Source organism: Megalobrama amblycephala, linkage group LG21, assembly GCF_018812025.1.
Source record: "Megalobrama amblycephala isolate DHTTF-2021 linkage group LG21, ASM1881202v1, whole genome shotgun sequence".
Taxonomy (NCBI): Eukaryota; Metazoa; Chordata; class Actinopteri; order Cypriniformes; family Xenocyprididae; genus Megalobrama; species Megalobrama amblycephala.
In genome coordinates this window covers 30,385,100-30,405,530 of record NC_063064.1, presented here as the reverse complement: position 1 = coordinate 30,405,530, position 20,431 = coordinate 30,385,100, and the positions used below count along the sequence as shown (strand labels likewise).

General features: G+C 37.0%; 1 protein-coding gene across 6 annotated transcripts in view; it reads left to right on the top strand.

Annotated features, from left to right (window-relative positions):
- Nucleotides 1-17,361, top strand: part of slmapa (sarcolemma associated protein a) — a 76,120-nt gene extending 58,759 nt beyond the window's left edge. For 4 of the 6 annotated variants that reach the window (XM_048172420.1, XM_048172417.1, XM_048172415.1 and 1 more), the window contains 7 exons: nt 513-632; nt 741-815; nt 2,417-2,722; nt 3,949-4,066; nt 4,458-4,629; nt 5,242-5,376; nt 14,713-17,361. In XM_048172420.1, coding sequence (XP_048028377.1) covers nt 513-632; nt 741-815; nt 2,417-2,722; nt 3,949-4,066; nt 4,458-4,629; nt 5,242-5,376; nt 14,713-14,805 — 1,019 coding nt within the window. In that variant the 3' untranslated portion in view covers nt 14,806-17,361. Of the gene's footprint in view, nt 1-512; nt 633-740; nt 816-2,416; nt 2,723-3,948; nt 4,067-4,457; nt 4,630-5,241; nt 5,377-8,149; nt 8,238-14,712 lie in introns of all 6 variants that reach the window. The other 2 variants (XM_048172416.1, XM_048172418.1) reach the window with 1 other exon arrangement.
- The last annotated feature ends 3,070 nt before the right edge of the window (nt 17,362-20,431 follow it).

The following is a 20,431-nucleotide window of genomic DNA, read 5'->3' as shown; positions in this document are numbered from 1 at the left end:
TCTAGTTTATATGTATAGCACTTTTCACTACATTATAAATATGATTTGATATACATTCTTAATATAGAATTTAAATGTTCACATAGTAATAGTTCACATGAAAAACTCTACTACAACAACTCTTCCTCTTCTCTGAAGCAGCCCAACATGGCCTCACCCCCTTTGTTTTGTGTTTTCGGGGGCGGAGTTTATGTAAATTTTGGGGCTTGTGATGTCACTAACCCTGGAAGAAGCTTGTTGTAGTCCCAACCAGCTGTTTATTGTCCTTAAACAGAGTTTAAGTTTGCAACACTAAATGCCCAACGTTACTATTTTGCAACGCTTTCCCAAATTATACCCTAATGTAAGTTTTGTCATTCATGTGATGCAGGTTTAGTTATAAATTAAATACTTGGTGTTTAAGGTTTCACTCATTAAGTCAGTTTATCTCTCCTATTGTCTTTTACCTCATGTCAGCCATGTTGTTTCTTCATGCTCCCTCACTTTTCCATCTGCTCTGTGTGTGTTTGTAGAAATGGACAGGAACCTGGAAGCTGGAGACACTGAGCAGGTCATTCCACACCTCCACAGAGAGCTACAGGAGGCCCAGGAGCTCGCCAACACTGGCAAACAGAAATGCCTTGAACTTCAAGGTACATCAGGGTGTTAAGTGTTCATTTAATAGTGATTCAGCATCAATAATCGAGTGTCATGATTGCACTGGGTTTAGCATGAATCATTGAACGTCTTTTTCTCATCAGCCCTGCTGGAGGAGGAGAGGAAAACCAACAGACAGCAGACTGAAGAATCTGCTAAACAGATCCGCTTCTTACAGAGTGAGTCCTTCAAACACTTCAAACACAAATTTCTGCAGTGTTTTGGCTTTCTCTTCATAAAGTGCAGAGTTTAAACGTGGCTGTAAGAACTTGTTTTGATGACATTTTTATTCAAACATACATTAAATGATTAAGACAACAGGTTAAGTAAAAAAATATATAAAAGACGTTTTTGCATATATTTTAGCAAAATGCTCCTCTATAGAATTTTTTTTTTTTCTAGCTAATTAATGGTCATTGAATGGCTTTTCTGAGGTAAATGTAACATTATGTGACTTGATTTGGAGTTGGATTGATGTCTTTCCACTGTTGAAACACTGATTATATGATACATTTCATTAAGTTGTACTGTATCTTTTTTAACAAACCTTCTGATGTTCATTCATGTTTATTTCATGCTATAACTAGTAGTAAAGATTAACAGATGATCAGTTCAACTGAGGCTCTACAGCGATCTGTAATCCGCCACATTAAAGAGCACCAAAACATTTATTGAATTGGTATAAAATTGACAGACTTTGTTGCATATCAAAAGTAACAAAGCTCAATGCTTATTGTGATTATTGTTTGGGACCCGTGCTATAAATAATGTTTAGTGATGTTTTGCTCTGCATTTAACCCTTAAATACATGACTGTTTCGCCAATCATTCTTACATATTCGGGTCTTTATTGACCCGGATCTATATCTACCACGGAAGGATCTCTACCTGTCGCGATAATATAAAACTCCTCTGATATTAGAGTAACAATTACAGAAGAATAAAATAAAGCATATTTTGTTACCTTTTAGAGCTTGAAAGGGCTCCGTTTGAGCAGATGTTTTATGCCATCATCATTGTCCTCGTCAGAGCTCATTTCCCAGTAAATTCAGCAAATAATAGGCTATTTTTATGTTTGAGGTCACGAATATGAGCCACTTCGCCATCTCAAACGTATTCTCAAAACTATATAATTTTCAAAATCTTCAAAATCAATATTTCGATCACTAACAGCTTCACCAGATTCATCCTGTAACAGTTACAGTCATATTTGATGGCGTTCAGTACTTGCTCTGCAATAAATTGCTGAGCCATTTCATGTTTCTCTTATTATTTCATTTTCTGTCTGAATGAGTCGTTGTGTATCAGATATTGCCACCTTGTGGAATAAAGGTGAATTGCACTTTTTCCGTCATCTAAGATTCAATTATTGTTGTGCAGAAAAAATATACGTACACTCATACACACCTCGGGTCGTTAGCGACCCTATACAATTTGTACACAAAATGAACGCAAAAATAGGCATTCTTTTATATTTTTATGATTTTTTTTCTTTTTATATTGTTTATAATAAATTGATTGAGGAATACCAAGAAGGTTGATGTCTAACTTTAAAAAAAAATGAATGAGGAGGAGGGTAGTGAATGATGTCCCGGGTCACTAAAGACCCGAGATATGCATTTAAGGGTTAACGGTTCAACAGTTCTCAGTTCATCAAAATGATTTCAACCCTCCAAAACGGTTTCGAACGAAACCAAAAATAAATTTTTCATTGCTGAAATTCCAGCGCATCACCACCCGTCAATCATGGTATAATGACTGTAACTCATCTTTCTCTTCAGCTCAACTAGCGAAGCTCCAGTCTGACATGGAGGCTCTACGTGAGCAGAGGGAAAACACTATTTCCACCACCCGAGAGGAGCTCTACAGCGCTCAGGAAGAGATCCTGGTGCTCCGGCATGCCATGGAGGCCGCCACTGCCGAGCGGGAACGGGATATCGCCGCCCTGCAGGGAGACCTAAGCATAGTCACCGCTGAACTGGACAAATGGAGACAGACGGCAGCCAAGTATGAAGTGGAGATCAGCAACCTGCAGGCCAGCTTCCAGCTTCAGAGCCAGCACCAGGAAAGAGCTAGCCAACTCCAAGGTACTGACACACCACCACCACCATTCGTTTTTGGTCAGCAGTCAGCTTAGCATGTCGTCATTACAGCTCCTGCGGTGAACCTGCTGTGCCCCTGATGTGCTGTTTGGCATGTAATGTTCACTGTGTCTCTCTGGATGCCATAAATCAAGCTGACTTCAGAGGAACAATGGCTGAGATCATCACTGATCTGCTGTTCTTTGATCTCTCTTTTCTTTAGCGCCTTTGATTCCTGTTTGGAAACATTTGTTTCATCTCATTTGCATAGTTTTAGTTTTATTTTTTCATCTTTTTGAGTTTATATACATTAATGGATATGACAAGAAACGTAAAAGTTTGAGTAATATTCCTGTTTTACTGCTTTTATGCTAATATCTAACAGAAAGAAATCCTGACAAAAATGTATCACCGTTTTGACAAAATATTAAGCACCAAATCAGCATATTAGAATGATTTCTGAAGGATCATGTGACACTGAAGACTGGAGTAATGATGCTGAAAATTCAGCTTTGATCACAGGAATAAATTACATTTTTATATATATATATATATATTATGATTGTAAGTTTGAACATCGAATATAACTGCACAGGCAAAATTTTGTGTTTATGGTTATACCATCAAAACAATGTAATTTTATTTATTTGCTGTGCTACCTACTTTTATTTTATTCTAGTCTTTAAGTTCTGGAACATTCATTTAATTACACATAACTGATTTCTTCACATATTGAGAATGCACACATGCTGTTTTAATTTGTCTGCCTTACTGGGTCTTTCTCTCCGGGCCCTCTTTAATGTGTCGTCCAGAGTCACGGAAACAGTTTTATTATCGTCCATCCTGCTGGGTTTATTTATTATTTATTGGATCTTTGTTCTGCTTTTCACAGAAAAATGTATAAGTGTTTTGACAGTGCTTCTGAGATCTTTTTAATCCATGTTAGGCTACAAAAACTCTCATCCAGTGAAATAAAACATGACAGGACACATTTAATAGTAGCGATTTGTACCAAAATAAAAATTCCAAGTTGAAACCAAAAAGTCTGGACACAACACACTGGGCTGAAATCCAGAAAGTGTGTATATATATATACAGAAATCTTGTAACAAGTTTACTTTAATGAACAGAGCAATTACATAGTTGCATTTGAATACATTCATGTGTAACGGGGGTGAATGGAGGTGTTCAATTTGATCATTTTCTCCCCCCTCTCTGTTTCTGTCTGTCAGGTGAATTGGAGAAGCTTCAGGCTGAGTGTTCTGGTCTGCAGAATGAATGTGACAGTCTTCGGGCTGAGAAGACAACGCTAATGCAGAAACTCCACAGACTAGAGGAAGAGCTCGACAGGTGGGTCACATGCACACAAACAGCCCATTCACAACAGGGCCACTTTGCGTGTCGTTTAGATAATCTCACACAACAAAAGTGAGTCACCAGGATTTAACATGTTTTGAAGTACGTTGTCAGATTTCACACCTGCTTTGAATCACTCACCATATTACCCAACTGCATCTTGACAGGTTACCATTGTAATATTGAAGTGCATTTGTCCTGTACTTCAGCGTGCTGATGTTATCATCTTATAAGTCACTGCTATGAGCTCATCTGCCCTAAAGCATCACATCCACTCTACAGCATTGTTCTACAACATTCTTTTTCATGACATGAATTTATTCAATTAATTAACTCTAGGGAATGTAAACAGAAGAGTATTTATTTCCTTTTCTTTGTATCGCAGCTCCAGAGAGCGGAGTGCGACGTTGAGCAGCAGTCTAAACGCTCTGGAGAAATCCCAGGGTGACCTGGAGAATAAACTGGGGTCAATACAAGACCAGCACCAACAGGACGCTAGCAAACTGAAAGTCCAACTGGCCCAAGCAGAGACCCGTACCAGAGACCTGCAGAAGGAGGTACGATCAACTGCTCTACCCGTTCACCCAGACCATGTGTTGCAACTAAGCTGCAAAAACATCACAACCATGATCACATTAACACACACTACTTTTGTTTTATTTGAAAGAAATTAATTATTATTCAGCAAGGGCACATAAAATTGATTGAAAGTGACAGCAAAGACATTTATAATGTTACAAAAGATTCTATTTCGAATAAATGCTGTTTTAAACTTTCTATTCATTAAAAAATCCTGAAGTTTCCACTAAAATATTAAGCAGTGCAACTGTTTTCAACAGTTTTTTTTGATACAAATCAGAAATGTTTCTTTAGCAGCAAATCAGCATATTAGGCTACTGAAGGATCATGTGACACTGAAGACTGGAGTAATGATGCTGAAAATTCAGCTTTGATCACAGGAATAAATTACATTTTAAAATAGATTCACATAGAAAAGAGCTATTTGAAATTGCAATAATATTTCATCATTTTTACTGTATTTTTGATCAAATAAATGCAGCATTGGCCCAAAAATTATCGGCCCAAACTTTTGAGCAGTAGTGACCATAAACCTTTTTTTTTTTTTTTTTTTTTTTAATGATTGCGTGTTATTCTCTCTTCCTCTCTAGTACGATGACACTCAGAATCTGCTGTCAGATCTCCGGCAGCGGTATGAGCAGACGGAGCAGGAGAAACTCTCCATCAACGACGAGCTGGAACAGTGCAAGGTCAACCTCAAACTCCTGCAAGAGAAGGGCAGCAATGTGAGTCTCGCAACCAGCACGTTTCATTTGCAATGCAACAAAATAAACCTTGAACACACTGCATTTCAGCCACCTTTATACTTCAATTAAAGAGCTGTCGTATACATTACACCATTTAATGCAGTTGTCAGCAGCCAATGATAGGTCTTACTTCACAGTTTTGCACGGCTCTGGAAAACACAGTAGAACACACTTACAGCACGATTTTGTGAGTTGTTAGCAAAAATTCTTTGCTAACACCTACATTTTCAGATACAACAAGCTAGAGAAAGCATCATAGGTGCATTCAGGAAAATAAATCTTGTGCACGATTTACTATTTAGTTCCCTTGATTTGCTAAATAGTGCGCACGATTTACTATTTCGTTCCCTTGATTTGCTAAATAGTGCGCACGATTTACTATTTCGTTCCCTCGATTTTCTAAATAGTATGCAGGATTTACTATTTCGTTCCCTCGATTTGCTAAATAGTGCGCACGATTTACTATTGAGTTCCCTCGATTTGCTAAATAGTGCGCACGATTTACTATTGAGTTCCCTCGATTTGCTAAATAGTGCGCACGATTTACTATTGAGTTCCCTCGATTTGCTAAATAGTGCGCACGATTTACTATTGAGTTCCCTCGATTTGCTAAATAGTGCGCACGATTTACTATTGAGTTCCCTCGATTTGCTAAATAGTGCGCACGATTTACTATTTCGTTCCCTCGATTTGCTAAATAGTATGCACGATTTACTATTTCGTTCCCTCGATTTGCTAAATAGTATGCACGATTTATTATTTCGTTCCCTCGATTTGCTAAATAGTATGCAGGATTTACTATTTCGTTCCCTCGATTTGCTAAATAGTGCGCACGATTTACTATTGAGTTCCCTCGATTTGCTAAATAGTGCGCACGATTTACTATTGAGTTCCCTCGATTTGCTAAATAGTATGCACGATTTACTATTTCGTTCCCTCGATTTGCTAAATAGTATGCACGATTTATTATTTCGTTCCCTCGATTTGCTAAATAGTATGGAGGATTTACTATTTCGTTCCCTCGATTTGCTAAATAGTGCGCACGATTTACTATTGAGTTCCCTCGATTTGCTAAATAGTGCGGACGATTTACTATTGAGTTCCCTCGATTTGCTAAATAGTGCGGACGATTTACTATTGAGTTCCCTCGATTTGCTAAATAGTGCGGACGATTTACTATTGAGTTCCCTCGATTTGCTAAATAGTGCGCACGATTTACTATTGAGTTCCCTCGATTTGCTAAATAGTGCGCACGATTTACTATTTCGTTCCCTCGATTTGCTAAATAGTGCGCACGATTTACTATTTCGTTCCCTCGATTTGCTAAATAGTATGCAGGATTTACTATTTCGTTCCCTCGATTTGCTAAATAGTGCGCACGATTTACTATTGAGTTCCCTCGATTTGCTAAATAGTGCGCACGATTTACTATTGAGTTCCCTCGATTTGCTAAATAGTATGCACGATTTACTATTTCGTTCCCTCGATTTGCTAAATAGTATGCACGATTTATTATTTAGTTCCCTCGATTTGCTAAATAGTATGGAGGATTTACTATTTCGTTCCCTCGATTTGCTAAATAGTGCGCACGATTTACTATTGAGTTCCCTCGATTTGCTAAATAGTGCGGACGATTTACTATTGAGTTCCCTCGATTTGCTAAATAGTGCGGACGATTTACTATTGAGTTCCCTCGATTTGCTAAATAGTGCGGACGATTTACTATTGAGTTCCCTCGATTTGCTAAATAGTGCGGACGATTTACTATTGAGTTCCCTCGATTTGCTAAATAGTGCACACGATTTACTATTTCGTTCCCTCGATTTGCACGATTTACTATTTCGTTCCCTTGATTTCCTAAATAGTGTGCATGATTTAACACTTCTTTCCCTCGATTTGCTAAATCGTGCACACGATTTATTAATTCGTTCTCATGATTTACTAATTCATTCCCACGATTTAGTAAATTGTGCGCACGATCTACTAATTTGTTAAAATTTGTTAATTTGTTGATCATTTGTTCTCTCGATTTGCTATTTTTTTCCTGCATGTGATGTGCGGGGCTCCGTAGCATTCAAATAGTTTATTCAAACAAAAATGCCCAATAGGTTTCATTGAATATTGATGTTTGTCTTCATTTTGTTTGTTATATATATATAAAATATTAACCCCTCAAAGACTTCAGAATTTACACTTTCAGGGTTCTCCTTTTTTCATCATTATGACCCAGGAGGAGAATATTTTCCACTGGATTTTTTGGTTTTGTTTTGTTTTTTGACACTTTTTTTATATATAGTTTGTTGCTGATTTTTGGGCATTTGTTCATTTTTGGGGGGGTACAATTTGCTACACGTAACTGCAGTTACCACCTTAATATCCCACAATTCCCTCAGTACAATCCCTTGCACACTGCTGACTGGAGTCACAATCACTTCATGTGTCGTTGATTTGTAAATTTAACAGATTGTAGATATATTTGAATGCAAATAACCAGTTTTTCCTTTCCTGTGATTTATTAATGCCTTGAACACTGTCCTCGTTCCTGACGTCACGCTTCTAGATGTTCAAATGTGTCTGTGGTTTTGGGGCGTTCGGTATTTTTGTTTGTGTTGATTTATCAATGGCTCTTCCCACTGCACCCTTTTTTGTTTGTATGTTTGTTGTAGTTGTACGACTCCCCCAGCCTGATTTCCGTTGAATAGTTTGAAGATTGATTTTTTGTTTTATTTGTAATATCCCTTCCCTCCTCTAGCCATCCATATTGCAGCCTGTCCAAGCCATTTTCATCGGTCTATTCCTGGTTTTGCTGTATTGGTGCTTCGGCCAGTTGTGGTAGAAAGGTACACACGCTCCTGTTGAGTCTGTGTTTGTGTTTCTTCTGTACATCCACTTCTGTATATATCATCACGTATATACGAACTGTGCATGGCAAACTCTCATTCGTCATCTCTGCACCCGCTTCGCCCCAAAATCACTTTTTGGTGCTTGGCAACATGTGGGGAACTCTTAACCGATTCCTCGTCCACCCAGAATCACCTACTACTAACCAACCATATTAACTGTCTGTCTTGCTTGAATCGCTATAATGGTCACATAAATCTTTGCATTTGGGGATTTTGGATTCTTTTTCTCTTTTTGTTCTGTTTTGGGGCATTTTGGTCATCATATCATCTTTTGCATTTCTTCTTTACTTTTATGAAATTAAAGGCATATTTCACCCAAAATTACCATTCTCATGTATTCACCCTCATGTTGTTTCAAACGTGTATGACTTACTATCATTCAGAGGACACAAAAGAAGAGGTTTTGAAGAAAGTTCCTGCTGCTCATTTTCATGCAATGAAGTTATAAAGTGATCAGCGCTTGTCAAACTGGAAATAACAAAACAGCAGCATAAAATGTCATAGAAGTAATCCATATGACTGATGTGTTATGTTCCAAGTCGCATGATAGAATTTTGTGACAACCATACAGAAATTTAAGTCGTTAATCCCTAATTATCGTCCCCTTTTTGGCATTGCTTGTTCATGCATTTGCATATTCAGACATGAATACGAGTTTTGCCACCAGTGGAACTAAATGCTTTTGGTTCTTACATGCCATATAAAGGGCTTTCACACCGAGGAGTTATAGGAACTTAGTTATATGAACTAGCCACCAGGGTCGTTCCTCTAGAATTAAATTTTCCCTATACGGCCATTTTCCTAGTTGCCAGGTTTTCACAACCAAACCCACCCAATTGCTACTCAAAACTAGCCCATTCGCGTTTCAGGGGGTTCCCCCAGTAAAAATCGCGTCCCTAAAATCCGTGTTTTTTTTGGCTGGGTCCCCCTGGTAAAATTCACATTCCAGGTGCTTGTACTTGGACTTGGCAACACTGCTGGTTACATTCGCATTGCCAGTAGGAACTTTGAAGTGACATATATTTATGCGATTGAAAAAGCAAAAAGGAGGGCTAAGAGACTAAAAAGAGACTAAAGCTGCTTTTCCACCGCAGGAACTAGGGACTTTGGGGTGTGTTTCAACAGCAGGAACCAGGGTCTAAATGAAGTTCCTATTGAAAATTTCCCCCTCAGAAAGTCCCTGCTCATGAGGTAGTACTTTTTCAAAGTTCAGGAACTTTCAGGGATGAGATTTGGGCGTTGAACATACTGATTGGTTGATTTCACGCAGCATTTTGATCAGGGCTTAAAAAAGAAAAAAAAAGAAAAAATCAATCGTTCCACTCTGAGCAGAATCGATATTATTTACGTTTCTGTTCCAGTGTTCCTTCTGTATTATAAACGTTCCAAAACCGGTTTCTTTAGAAAAAATAACGGTTAATAACGTTATTTTTATTATTATTATTATTATTATTATTTTTTTTTTTTTTTTTTTTTTGCGTGTAGCCTTCTTAATAATAATAATAATACAGCATTTTATTTATTAAAAAACAAAGAGTGTATTTGCTGTCTTAGCCAACAGGCCTACAATTATCTTTTATAACAAGATTCTGTCCAAATGTAAACCTATTAAACGAAAGGAAAAACAATGGTTTGTAAATTAAAGTCATTTTTCAAGATATTTTGTGTTTGCTGCATGGTTAAAAATACCGACGCTATTCCTGAGAGAAAAAAAGTCGCATAGTCGCATTTTATTATTACATTACATTATTACATCTTTGTTTATAATGGTTGTAAACATAAATTATGAACAAAACTGCCCTATATTATTTATGTACTCCACAACAAAACCTCTAAAATTAACAGTTGGACTATTCAGGCTATATAAACAAAAAGCCAAAACGAAAAAAACTTTTTTAACGCCATTCCAGCTTCTATTGCTATATTCAAGGCGAGAAACAGCTTTATTTATTGGAAATAAAACTAAATGAGATGCAAAACGAATTAATTTAAAGTGAATCTGTAGCCTACCTTTCTCATTCGGCACAAATCCAACTGAATGCTAAACTATTATTTATTATCGTTCCCTTGAACTGGTTCAGAGCCCTGATTTTGATTGGTTTACCCCACGCAGCATTTTATTTCAACCAGTTGTTTGCTATTTGAATCAACAATGGAGTTTAAAAAATACGACAGATGGACTGACGTCGAGGTTCAGGCTTTATTAAGCTTATACGCAGAGGACGAAATTCAGCGGGAACTGGAAAGTCACACACAGTCGTACGTCATCGGACTAATTTGCCTAATCTTCACAGTACTTTTGACCACGATGGAAATGCACACAGCAACAGGTCTGGGAGAAAAAGTTCCTGGGACAAATTGTTCCGGGAAATTTCAGTGGTAAAGCGACTTAAATCTTCTACGACAGCTAGCAGTGCTACATATCTAGGGCCCTATAATTTCCGCGATCACGGAATCTCGGACAGAATCGCGGAATCCATTCATAAAAACGGAATTTACTATATAACGCGGAATGTCACGGAATTTGTTAAATTTTTGATGAATGAATTAAAAGCAGGTCAGTACACTTAAATTAAAAATCGCGATATAGACTAGTGTCTGTGAATATTAAACCGCAAAAAGACTATTTAAACATGAATCCTGCATGCCTGTGTGACTTTCATTTACCTCACACAAAATCGCGCGGGTGCACGCACACTGAAGCACATGCGACGCTCGCGGTGTCGCCTCACTATATGAACGCACAAATTCATCTCCAGAGCTGCCCTGAAAGTCACTTCATCAGCATTTAACCACTTTGTTTGAGAAAACTACCGTCATAAACACAGAGAAACTAATGCTCTAGGCAAACCATCAAAATAAAAGTTCAATTTAACTTGACAGAAACATATTACTGTTGTACAGTAGAATTTAGATAAATTAATTTAACAATAAATTATTAAAATAATTTTTAAACAATAATCTCAGTGCTTCTTCCATGTTTTAATTTTAAGAGTAAAGATCTGTTGTGCAGCACATTGTTTGACAAAAAAGTTAATTTCATGATTAAAAGATAAATTAAATGGTATGCCTTCATTTGATTGCCAGAAAAATTTAAATACACAACAGAACTTCTGAAAAAAAAATTCATAAAAATATATTTTTTAATGAATAAATGTTGTTTTTAAGAATTAATTAGACATGCTTTTTGATTATTAAAATGGAATTAAACCATTAAAATGGAATCCAGAAAACAGAATTTGGTAAAAATAAAATTTGAGGGGAAAGAATAAAATGTTTATCATAGGGCCCTAAAAAAAATGTAATTTTTCTGTTAAACTTTTATTAAATTGTTGGTAAATTGGACAAGATTCATTATTTCAATTAATTAGACATGCTTTTTGATTACTAAAATTTAATTTAACCATTATAACGAAGTCAAACAATAAATAAAACGGAAAAAAACGGAATCCAGAAAAATTAAAACAGAAAAAAATGGAATTTGGGAAAAAATAAAACGGAATTTGGGAAAAAATAAAACGGAATTTGGGAAAAATAAAACGGATTTCATAGGGCCCTACATATCATCAAGGCTGAGAAAATAACACAATGCTTTTAAAAATGGCAGGTGCCGGTGTTTCGTATGCATTCAGCCAATCAACGTACACTCACGTCACTGGTAGTTCCTGTTGTGCCGAGTTAGATCTACTCTGAAGTAGGAGCTAATTTAGTCCCCCCAGAAGGCGTTCCTATAACTAAGGCCCTGTTTCCACCTGGAATTAAGATGTGTTTTGTTTGTAAATACAGGTGTAAAACGTTTTGAGCTTGACTACTTTCGATCAATCCGGAGGTAAAAACTCGATCAATCCGGAGGTAAAAACTCGATCAATCACGAGTTGAAAACACACTCATCCGGTTTGCTTTCATAGTGAATGCACATGTCGTTGAATGTGTTTTGAAACGCCACTAAAGTCCGCCTACTCTCCACCTACTGACCTAATATGTAAACATTATGGGAAGCACGCTAGCAAGACGGGATTTAAACTTTGTCAGCTGGAGACCTCCGGGCGTGTTCATATGTGAATTGTCCATTAGATCGAAAGATCTGAAAAAACCCATACATTTACCCATAGATCCTCTCGAAGTAATCATGACAGAAGTGGTTGAAAGTGGAAACGGTATGAGTCTCCCTTGTCCACTTGTGATCTGATCGACCAAAATGCATCTTAATACCAGGTGGAAACAGTACCTAAAATCATTCCCAGTTCCTGCGGTGCAAACAAGCCAAAAAGCGGGTACTTCCACCAATAGTTATAGGCAGTGTTCGAACTATACCGTGGACTTTGGGGGAGCCCATTTGAATGTTTTTTTTTTTTTTATATAAGGGGGGTGCGATTGTGCATGCCTCAAAAGAGGGCTTACAATGAGTAACTAGTATACACAGCTTCGACTGTGTACACTACTTGCTTTATGCAAGCACTATTGAGGACAAATCACTATACAGGATTTACCCTATTTTTTTACATTATCGACACAAATTGATAGGTGAAACAACAAACAGCCACCTACAAATAGTCTATAAACAAAGCATCAGGTTGTCTTTGAGTTCACAAGAACAACGGTTAAAGTTACTCGTCAGGCTACAGAAGAATACCAAAATTCCTCCGTTAACATAACATGCCTCACCTTAACACAGGCCTGGGGTCAGCTTCCTTTGCTACATATACTAAACATGAGTGGAATTTGCACTGCAGCGCCCCCACATCTTGATGCTCATTACAAGAATAGCATGTATAGTTATCTTTATTGAAGTGAATTAGGTTTAAATCACCGTTATGCATGAATGAATGATATTTTTGCAATTTTACACATAATAATCCAAGATGATCACATTAAACAAAACTGAAATTGCATGTCAAAATAACACATTGTCAATATTTTTTGAGACCCCCCCAAAATTTCACAAATTACGTTTTCAGGCGAGCTCCCCCTAGCTCCCCTGTAGTTCGCACCCTGGTTATAGGAACAATGGAAATGTTCCTCCAGTGCGAAAGCCCCTATAGACGGTTCACAATATAGTTCTTTCAAGGTGCTTTATTCCCTTTTTTAATTATTTTTAATACCATATTTATATGGATTTCCATATATTCCTACCTGAAGAATGACGCATGTGATTAGCATAAAATGCTGCATTTTCAAAAACATTTAAAATTCATCTGTTAATCGGTTTTCTGCCAAAATAAAAGCTCTATAGTAGAGGTCTGCGCGGGACTCTTTTTTTTTTTTTCATCCCGCTTCCGCAAGTTCTATTCCGCACCCACCCACTCTCGTTTAAAATTCACTCCGTGTTCACCCGCTATCTGCTTATAATGATTTTCTTCCCGACCTGACGGGTCCCACTGAATTTAGATCTTGTTTCCACAATCTCACATTTAAACCCCTAAAGAAAGTGAGAGTGATTGAAGATAACAAATATAAAATGTTAGCTATACAAGATTTTTATTTATTTGTCTTATGATACTCTCTAAAAATGTCACAGAGAAAAAATGTCTCCGTGAAAAATAGGCTAAATTAAATACGACATCTGTCCCTCAAAAGTATAGGCTAAGCCAAAAATACAAATAAACAAAAACTTTTGGCTTAATAGCTATGCTGCAAAATGAAATCTTTTTTTAACATCCACGCAAGAACAGAATGTCGAATGTTGGTTTCAGTACCGAGTGTCTCTCCTCCAAAATCTGACCACAAAGGATCTCGGGAGCTGCCGGGTTATTGTTAGACCGCCAGCTCCTGTCCAAAATACACCAGAGTTACTGACCGCTACCGCCTTTCATTCAGAAATCCAATCCCACGCCGCAAGAAATCTGATCGAGTCCTGCTGGAGAGCCGTGGGAATGCAGACCTCTACGCTATAGTTTAACATTTGAAAGCAAAGCATTATTATTACTATTATTAATTTATAGTCATAGTTTTTTTGTCCTTAGCTGATCATGTACCTGCTTTTTAGAAATGCACAAAAATTCTGCTAAAATACTAATTTTGTGTTCACATCAGAAAGTCATACAGGTTTGAAACAACATGAAGTAAATGTCTAAATTGTAATTTTTGAGTGAACTGTTCCTTTAAATGCAGCTTTTCTTTCTTTGAGTTTGAAGAAAGATGTTTGTGTTTCCTTTTATTTGCTTTATAACTCCTGTGAGGTAACTGGTTCTCCCAGTTTTACTTAAATATTTGCCTTTCCTTTTCTTCTCCCTCTTTCTCTCCGTTTATTTGTGTATTTCTTGAACTCTTTGTCTCTTACTATCACCCAGGTCTCTCCTCTCTGTCTCTCTAGCTCCAGTCTCCAGTGCTTCTGTCCTGGTTGCTCTGGTGCATCTATCTCGTAATGGCCTTTATTAATCGCACTGCTGTTTTTTCCTCTTCCTTGTTTTAGAGCGGATGGATGCCCTGGATGCCGGTGGTTGCCGCCGTGGTTGCAGTGACGGCAGTGGTGCTTTATCCCAACTTGTCCAAGAGCTCCTCCTGAGAACGTTAACCAATCACAACACTCGTCTCCACCACTTCCTGTCCCCGGCACGGCCCTCTGTCCAATCCGACTTCAGTTTTAATCCAGGCGCACGGCCTAAATCTGAACGTAATACCTCTCGTTTTGACAATTACAGCCCCAATGTCTGTGTAAAATGCAAATGTATATAGTATAGAAAGAAAGAGGGAATAAAGTTCTAATGCATATTATAGAATAAATAATCTATCTGCATTTTTGTCACTTGGATGGGAATTTTGATTATTAAAATGGCCTAAACTAGGTCTAACGTTCTTTTTTTTGTTTGTTTTCTTGGACGGGGTACCGCGTTTTCTGTTAGCAAGTTTTTGTTTGTTGGACTTTTTGTGGTTTGCCATGTTAGGTGTGGTAAACCTAAATAGATGTACAGCCAAACGAGAGGGCACGGAGCGGCGAAGTGCCTACTTTAAATACTACTAGGACTAGTTCACATTGAAGTGCCACTCTTGATCCACTCATGCAGCGTATCAATTCGATCTTGAATGATAAAAAAAGTCTAAATTTCACGTCATCTGTGCTGTTATTGTGTGTTCAAGCCGACATGCTTCTAGCACAGTGATGTCGTTGTTCTCTATGGCTGTTTTCTCTTGTATTATGTATAATAAGCAAATGTTCATGTCAGAGACACACTACAAAGTATATAGGTGATTTTGAAACTCAACGTTCTTGACATGTAGGATTGTGGTCGATGTCAAATGTATGGAAGCTTGTTTCTGGCATGAAATAAAAAATTAAAATGGTAATTGTATCTTTTTATCTCACAATTCTGACTTTTTTTCTCAGTATTGCAAGGTATAAAGTCACAAATGTGAGTTATAAAGTCAGAATTGCGAGATATAAAGTTGGAATTGAGATATAAACCCACAATTGTGTGTTGTCCAATTGTAAGAGGGGAAAAAAAGACCACTTTTTTTTTTCTCAATTGCGAGTTTATATCTCAATTCTGACTTTACAACTCGCAATTGCATGTTAAGAAGTCAGAATTGCCTGCAATTGTGAGTTTAAATCTCTCAATTCTGAGAAAAAAAGTCAGAATTCTAAGATAAAAATTTGCAATTACCTTTATTTTTTTTTTTTTTTAGTGGGGAAAACGAGCTTCCATACAAATGTAATGAAGCATTGACTTAAAAAAAAAATAATAAAAAAATGTTGTAGCTTTTTACCAACACACTGTCCTGCTGTCGCGGACTAAGATTTGAGTCTTTTCTGTACTAAAACTCCTACAGTACCTCCTGAAAAAGGCTCTGGGATTTTGCTGCCTTACCTGTAAAATAGGTTCCTTCTTACAGAATGAAATTGGATTGCTTTAAAAGGAATGGGGGAAAAATGATAAATGGGTGGAAGTGTCACAAATCCACTCCATTGAAGCACAGAAATGGGTGAGAGCGAATTATTTTGGGGATGAACGGAATGAGTTGTTTAAATTTGGATGTGCAAAAGCTGCTTTGAGACTGGAGGAAGACGAATTAACCAATGATGTGTTTGGTGTGTGGTTCACATTTGTCTGCTGTGCTGTAAATAAACAGTCATGGAGCACAAAGCCTAACTCATCTGGTTCAACGTGTCAAGGACTTTTGTTTTTGCATCCTTTGTTGTTTTACTGGAAAGACATACTCCAACAAAAATCCGTTGAACGCTTCAACATGGATTTGACCACGAATGCAAAAAAGCAAAGCTTGTAGCACAAAAAAAAAAGAAAAAGGATAGCTTTAAAAACATTGAAAACGTAATGCATTCTTTAAACAGCATGATGGACTTTTTATTTTAAACATCCGTTTGGAACGTCGTCCTTCACGTTAGAAGAATGCTCATAGGTCGTTTGTAAATATGTATGTATGAATGTTTGTGTGTAAATATATGTTATAGTCACAAAATAAAAAAATTGGATATAAATGATATTGGTCATATCTAATTTGCTGCTGGAGCCAGTTTTCAGGATATGATGCATTGGCCTTTTCTCTTCCTTTCAATTGAGATACGAGTTCTCCGTTCCAGTTCATTTTAATGTAGTTTTATAGATGCAAAAAATTTTTTGGGCTTGAACATGCAGTTTTAAGGGTTTTTTTTGCATGTTTGACACTTATTGAATTGTGCTGACCAAGGGGATTTTCTTTTAAATTGCAAATGAAAGATTTGGAACGTGTTCATTAGGTGGCTAAACGCAGGTTTTTGTAAGCTTAAAATTTGTATTTTTGTTTCTCTGTTAATTCAAAGATGGTGGAATGAAGTCACAAGGTTAAAATCAAAAGCTAGGGTCTTTGGGAAAAGATATCTTTAAACTGGTCACCAACCAAGTCAGTACAGCACACTGCCTGTATATAGTTATGTTCGTAAATATTGTTTTTTAATTATTTTTTTTTTCTTGAATTGAGAGCTCAGAATGACACTTTTGTTTTGAACATCAAATATAGTTCACTGTCAGAAATCTATTTTGTAAAAACAGAATGATATAATACAGATAAAGGGTATTTGCACTAACAAGTGTGATGTGCATGACTTCAATAAAACAACTTCACTTTCCTCGCCTAGTTTGATTCTTTTTAGTCAACTTCATCATGTTTTTTGATACAAGCATATCAAATGTACCTTTTTTTCTTTGTAAATTTATCTAAATATTAACTAACTTGTAACACTGCAATCATATAGACCCCTAATTTCCTGAAACTGTTAAATTATGAAGTTTTCACCCATGTTGTTTGTAGCAATGAACACAAGATGGCAGCCCTTACAACAGTTTTTTTTTTTTTAGAAGCTTGCGTTTTCTAGGTTTTTGCAATGAATTATGAAGCATTTTTGGAATTTATAAGGCACCATAAAATATATTTGACAAGATGATAAAGTGTTCCTTTCTCAAGCACATCTCTTTGATCTCTTTTCTTCTTCTTCTTCAATAAGGTGTGGAATGTCTCTCTGTTGAATTGTTCTTTTGTCTGGAATTCAGGACAGATCTGTGAACTTGAGATTCCATGTTTCCTGCAGTGAAACATGGAGCCACATTCTCGAGGAAGCCCTGCGGCTGCTGATGGAATGCCAGCTGTCTGCACCTACTGCCAAACCTCATCGACCCCTCTCTGACACATTCAGGGGCCCGTTGAGGCCGTCGATTTGACATGACTGAGGCATGTGGGCGTATAATCCTCCCTGACTCAGCACCTCCTCGATGACAGGAAGTTCCCCGCCCCGTCTGATAACACTCGACACACCCGTCCTGAGATTTATGCAATGTCACTCCCTCTGAAAGACAATCGTATCGAATTAAAATTGCACTCTCCGTTCTCGAGTTCAAGTCATTAATATTCCTGTTACTCATACTTCAGAGTCAGGGATTTGAACCGCTATAGGCATCTGCATCTCTCTCTCTTTTGTCTCTCATATGTATGTATAGCTATATGTGTGTGTGTATATATATATATATATATAGGAACTATAGTTTAGTTAAATTGGCGCTCGCGGAAAGAATTCGCGTTCCCCTCTTCACAGAGAGAGAATGCGATTTCCCGCGAAATCCGTCCAGGCAGCTCTAAAATAATGGAACGTTTTGGAAGATGGAACTTTTTGCACGCTCTCATTAATAGCGTTTTAATATTTTTATTATTTTTTAAAAGTTACAAAGTGTAGCGTTAAATAAACAGTAAATTTAAAGTGGTAATGACCATGTTTTGTTTTTTTATCAAAACGGAAGGCGCTCAAGCAGCATAATATTGTTGATTACCACATGGTCATTATCACTTTAAATTTAGCGTTTAGTTAAACGCTAAACTATGTAACTTTTTTTAAAATAAAAACAATAAAATGCTATTAATGAGAGAGTGGGAAAAAAACATCTTCTAAACCATGGCATTCTACTATTTCAGAGCTGTCAGGACGGATTGCGCGGGAAATGTCTTTCTTTCTTTCTTTCTCTCTCTCTCTCTCTCTCTCTCCATATATTATAGGAACTATAATTGAGTTAAATTGGAGATAGAAAAATCGCGTTCGCCTGAAGAGGTAATCATAGCACTATTATGCTGCTTGAGCGCCTTCCGTTTATATTAAAAAAAAAACACGGTCAATTTAGTGTTTAGTTTAACGCTACACTATGCAACTTTTTTAAAATAAAAACTACAAAATGCTTTAAATAAGAGAGTGCATAAAGATCTATCTTCCAAACCATGACATTCCACTATTTCAAAGCTGCTGGAACAGATTTCGCGGGAAATTGTATTCTCTCTCTCTCTCTCTCTCTCTCTCTCTCTCTCTCTCTCTCTCTCTCTCACTCACACACACACACACACACACACACACACACTCTATAGGCTACATATAACTATAATTTAGTTAAATTGGCGCTCGCGGAAAGAATTCGCGTTTGCAATCATCATGCAATATTGCTTGAGCGCCTTCCATTAAAAAAAACGGTCCAACACAGTCATTATCACTTTATATTTAGTGTTTAGTTTAACGCTACTCTATGTAACTATTTTAAAATAAAAAAATGCTATTAATGAGTGAGTCCAAAAAATTCCAACCATGGCATTCCAAAATCTATTTCAGAGCTGTCGGGTCGGATTTCGCGGGAAATCGCATACTTTTTTTTAATCCCGAGAGGGCCAAAAGTTACATAGTGTATCTTTTAGATAGTTGACGGTGATTCAAATGGAATCAGCTTACAATAGTTGTTGATTTTAATCGCGATGTTTTAGTAGGATTTGCATACCAATTTTAGAAACCCGTTGCCCATGCTTCAGTCTTCAGAAATACACATATACTTTGTAAAGTTCAAAATGACCTTTTACATTTGCAGAAAACTGATTGATCCAAGGGTGATACATAGGTATGAATCTGATGAATCATACTTTGAATAAACATAAAGCAAGTCAATTTATATCAAACATGATATAACTGAAAAGAAACGAATCAATATAGGCTACTTAATATGTAAAGGGAAACTTATTAAAAGCATACTAATAAAGAAAATGTATTCAATTAATGAGCTGCATGAGACAAACCTCAAATGATTGTGCTCTAAAACTGACTATAATCAGTGTCATATAATAAGGGGGTTATTATATGAAAAAAAATACTAATAACGAATGACTGCAAAATACAGACAAATGTAAAGATTCATTCATAAAACATGCCCTTTAGACAGAAAATGTGTATCTGCATGACTGATTCCATTACAATGAATAGTAATGTCTACTGACATCTTGATGATTCAGATTCACCTGGAAATGTGATACCAGCACTATCAAAAATCACATGCAATCTCTCTTACGTACAGTACGTCATCATGCAGATGATTGTGTCCGTGCCTGAGGGCCTCGATTTGGTTCAGCCTGTGGGTTTGTGCCCATACCAACAGACAGGGAAGCAGACGGCACACAGAGGCTGTAATCTGCGCTTCAGACGCGTTACTCAGAAAATCTGGTTGCTTCAGTCACTCTCATGTATCCTCACCATCGCTGAGGTTAAGACAAATGATCACATGCAGGCCTGACTTCTGCATCATATTTACTTCATAACATTTAAAAATCTTTCTTTTTTGTCTTTATTTAGATGTGTAAAGTGTTTGGCTTTGTCTCGGACTCAATTTCTCAAACAGAACAGC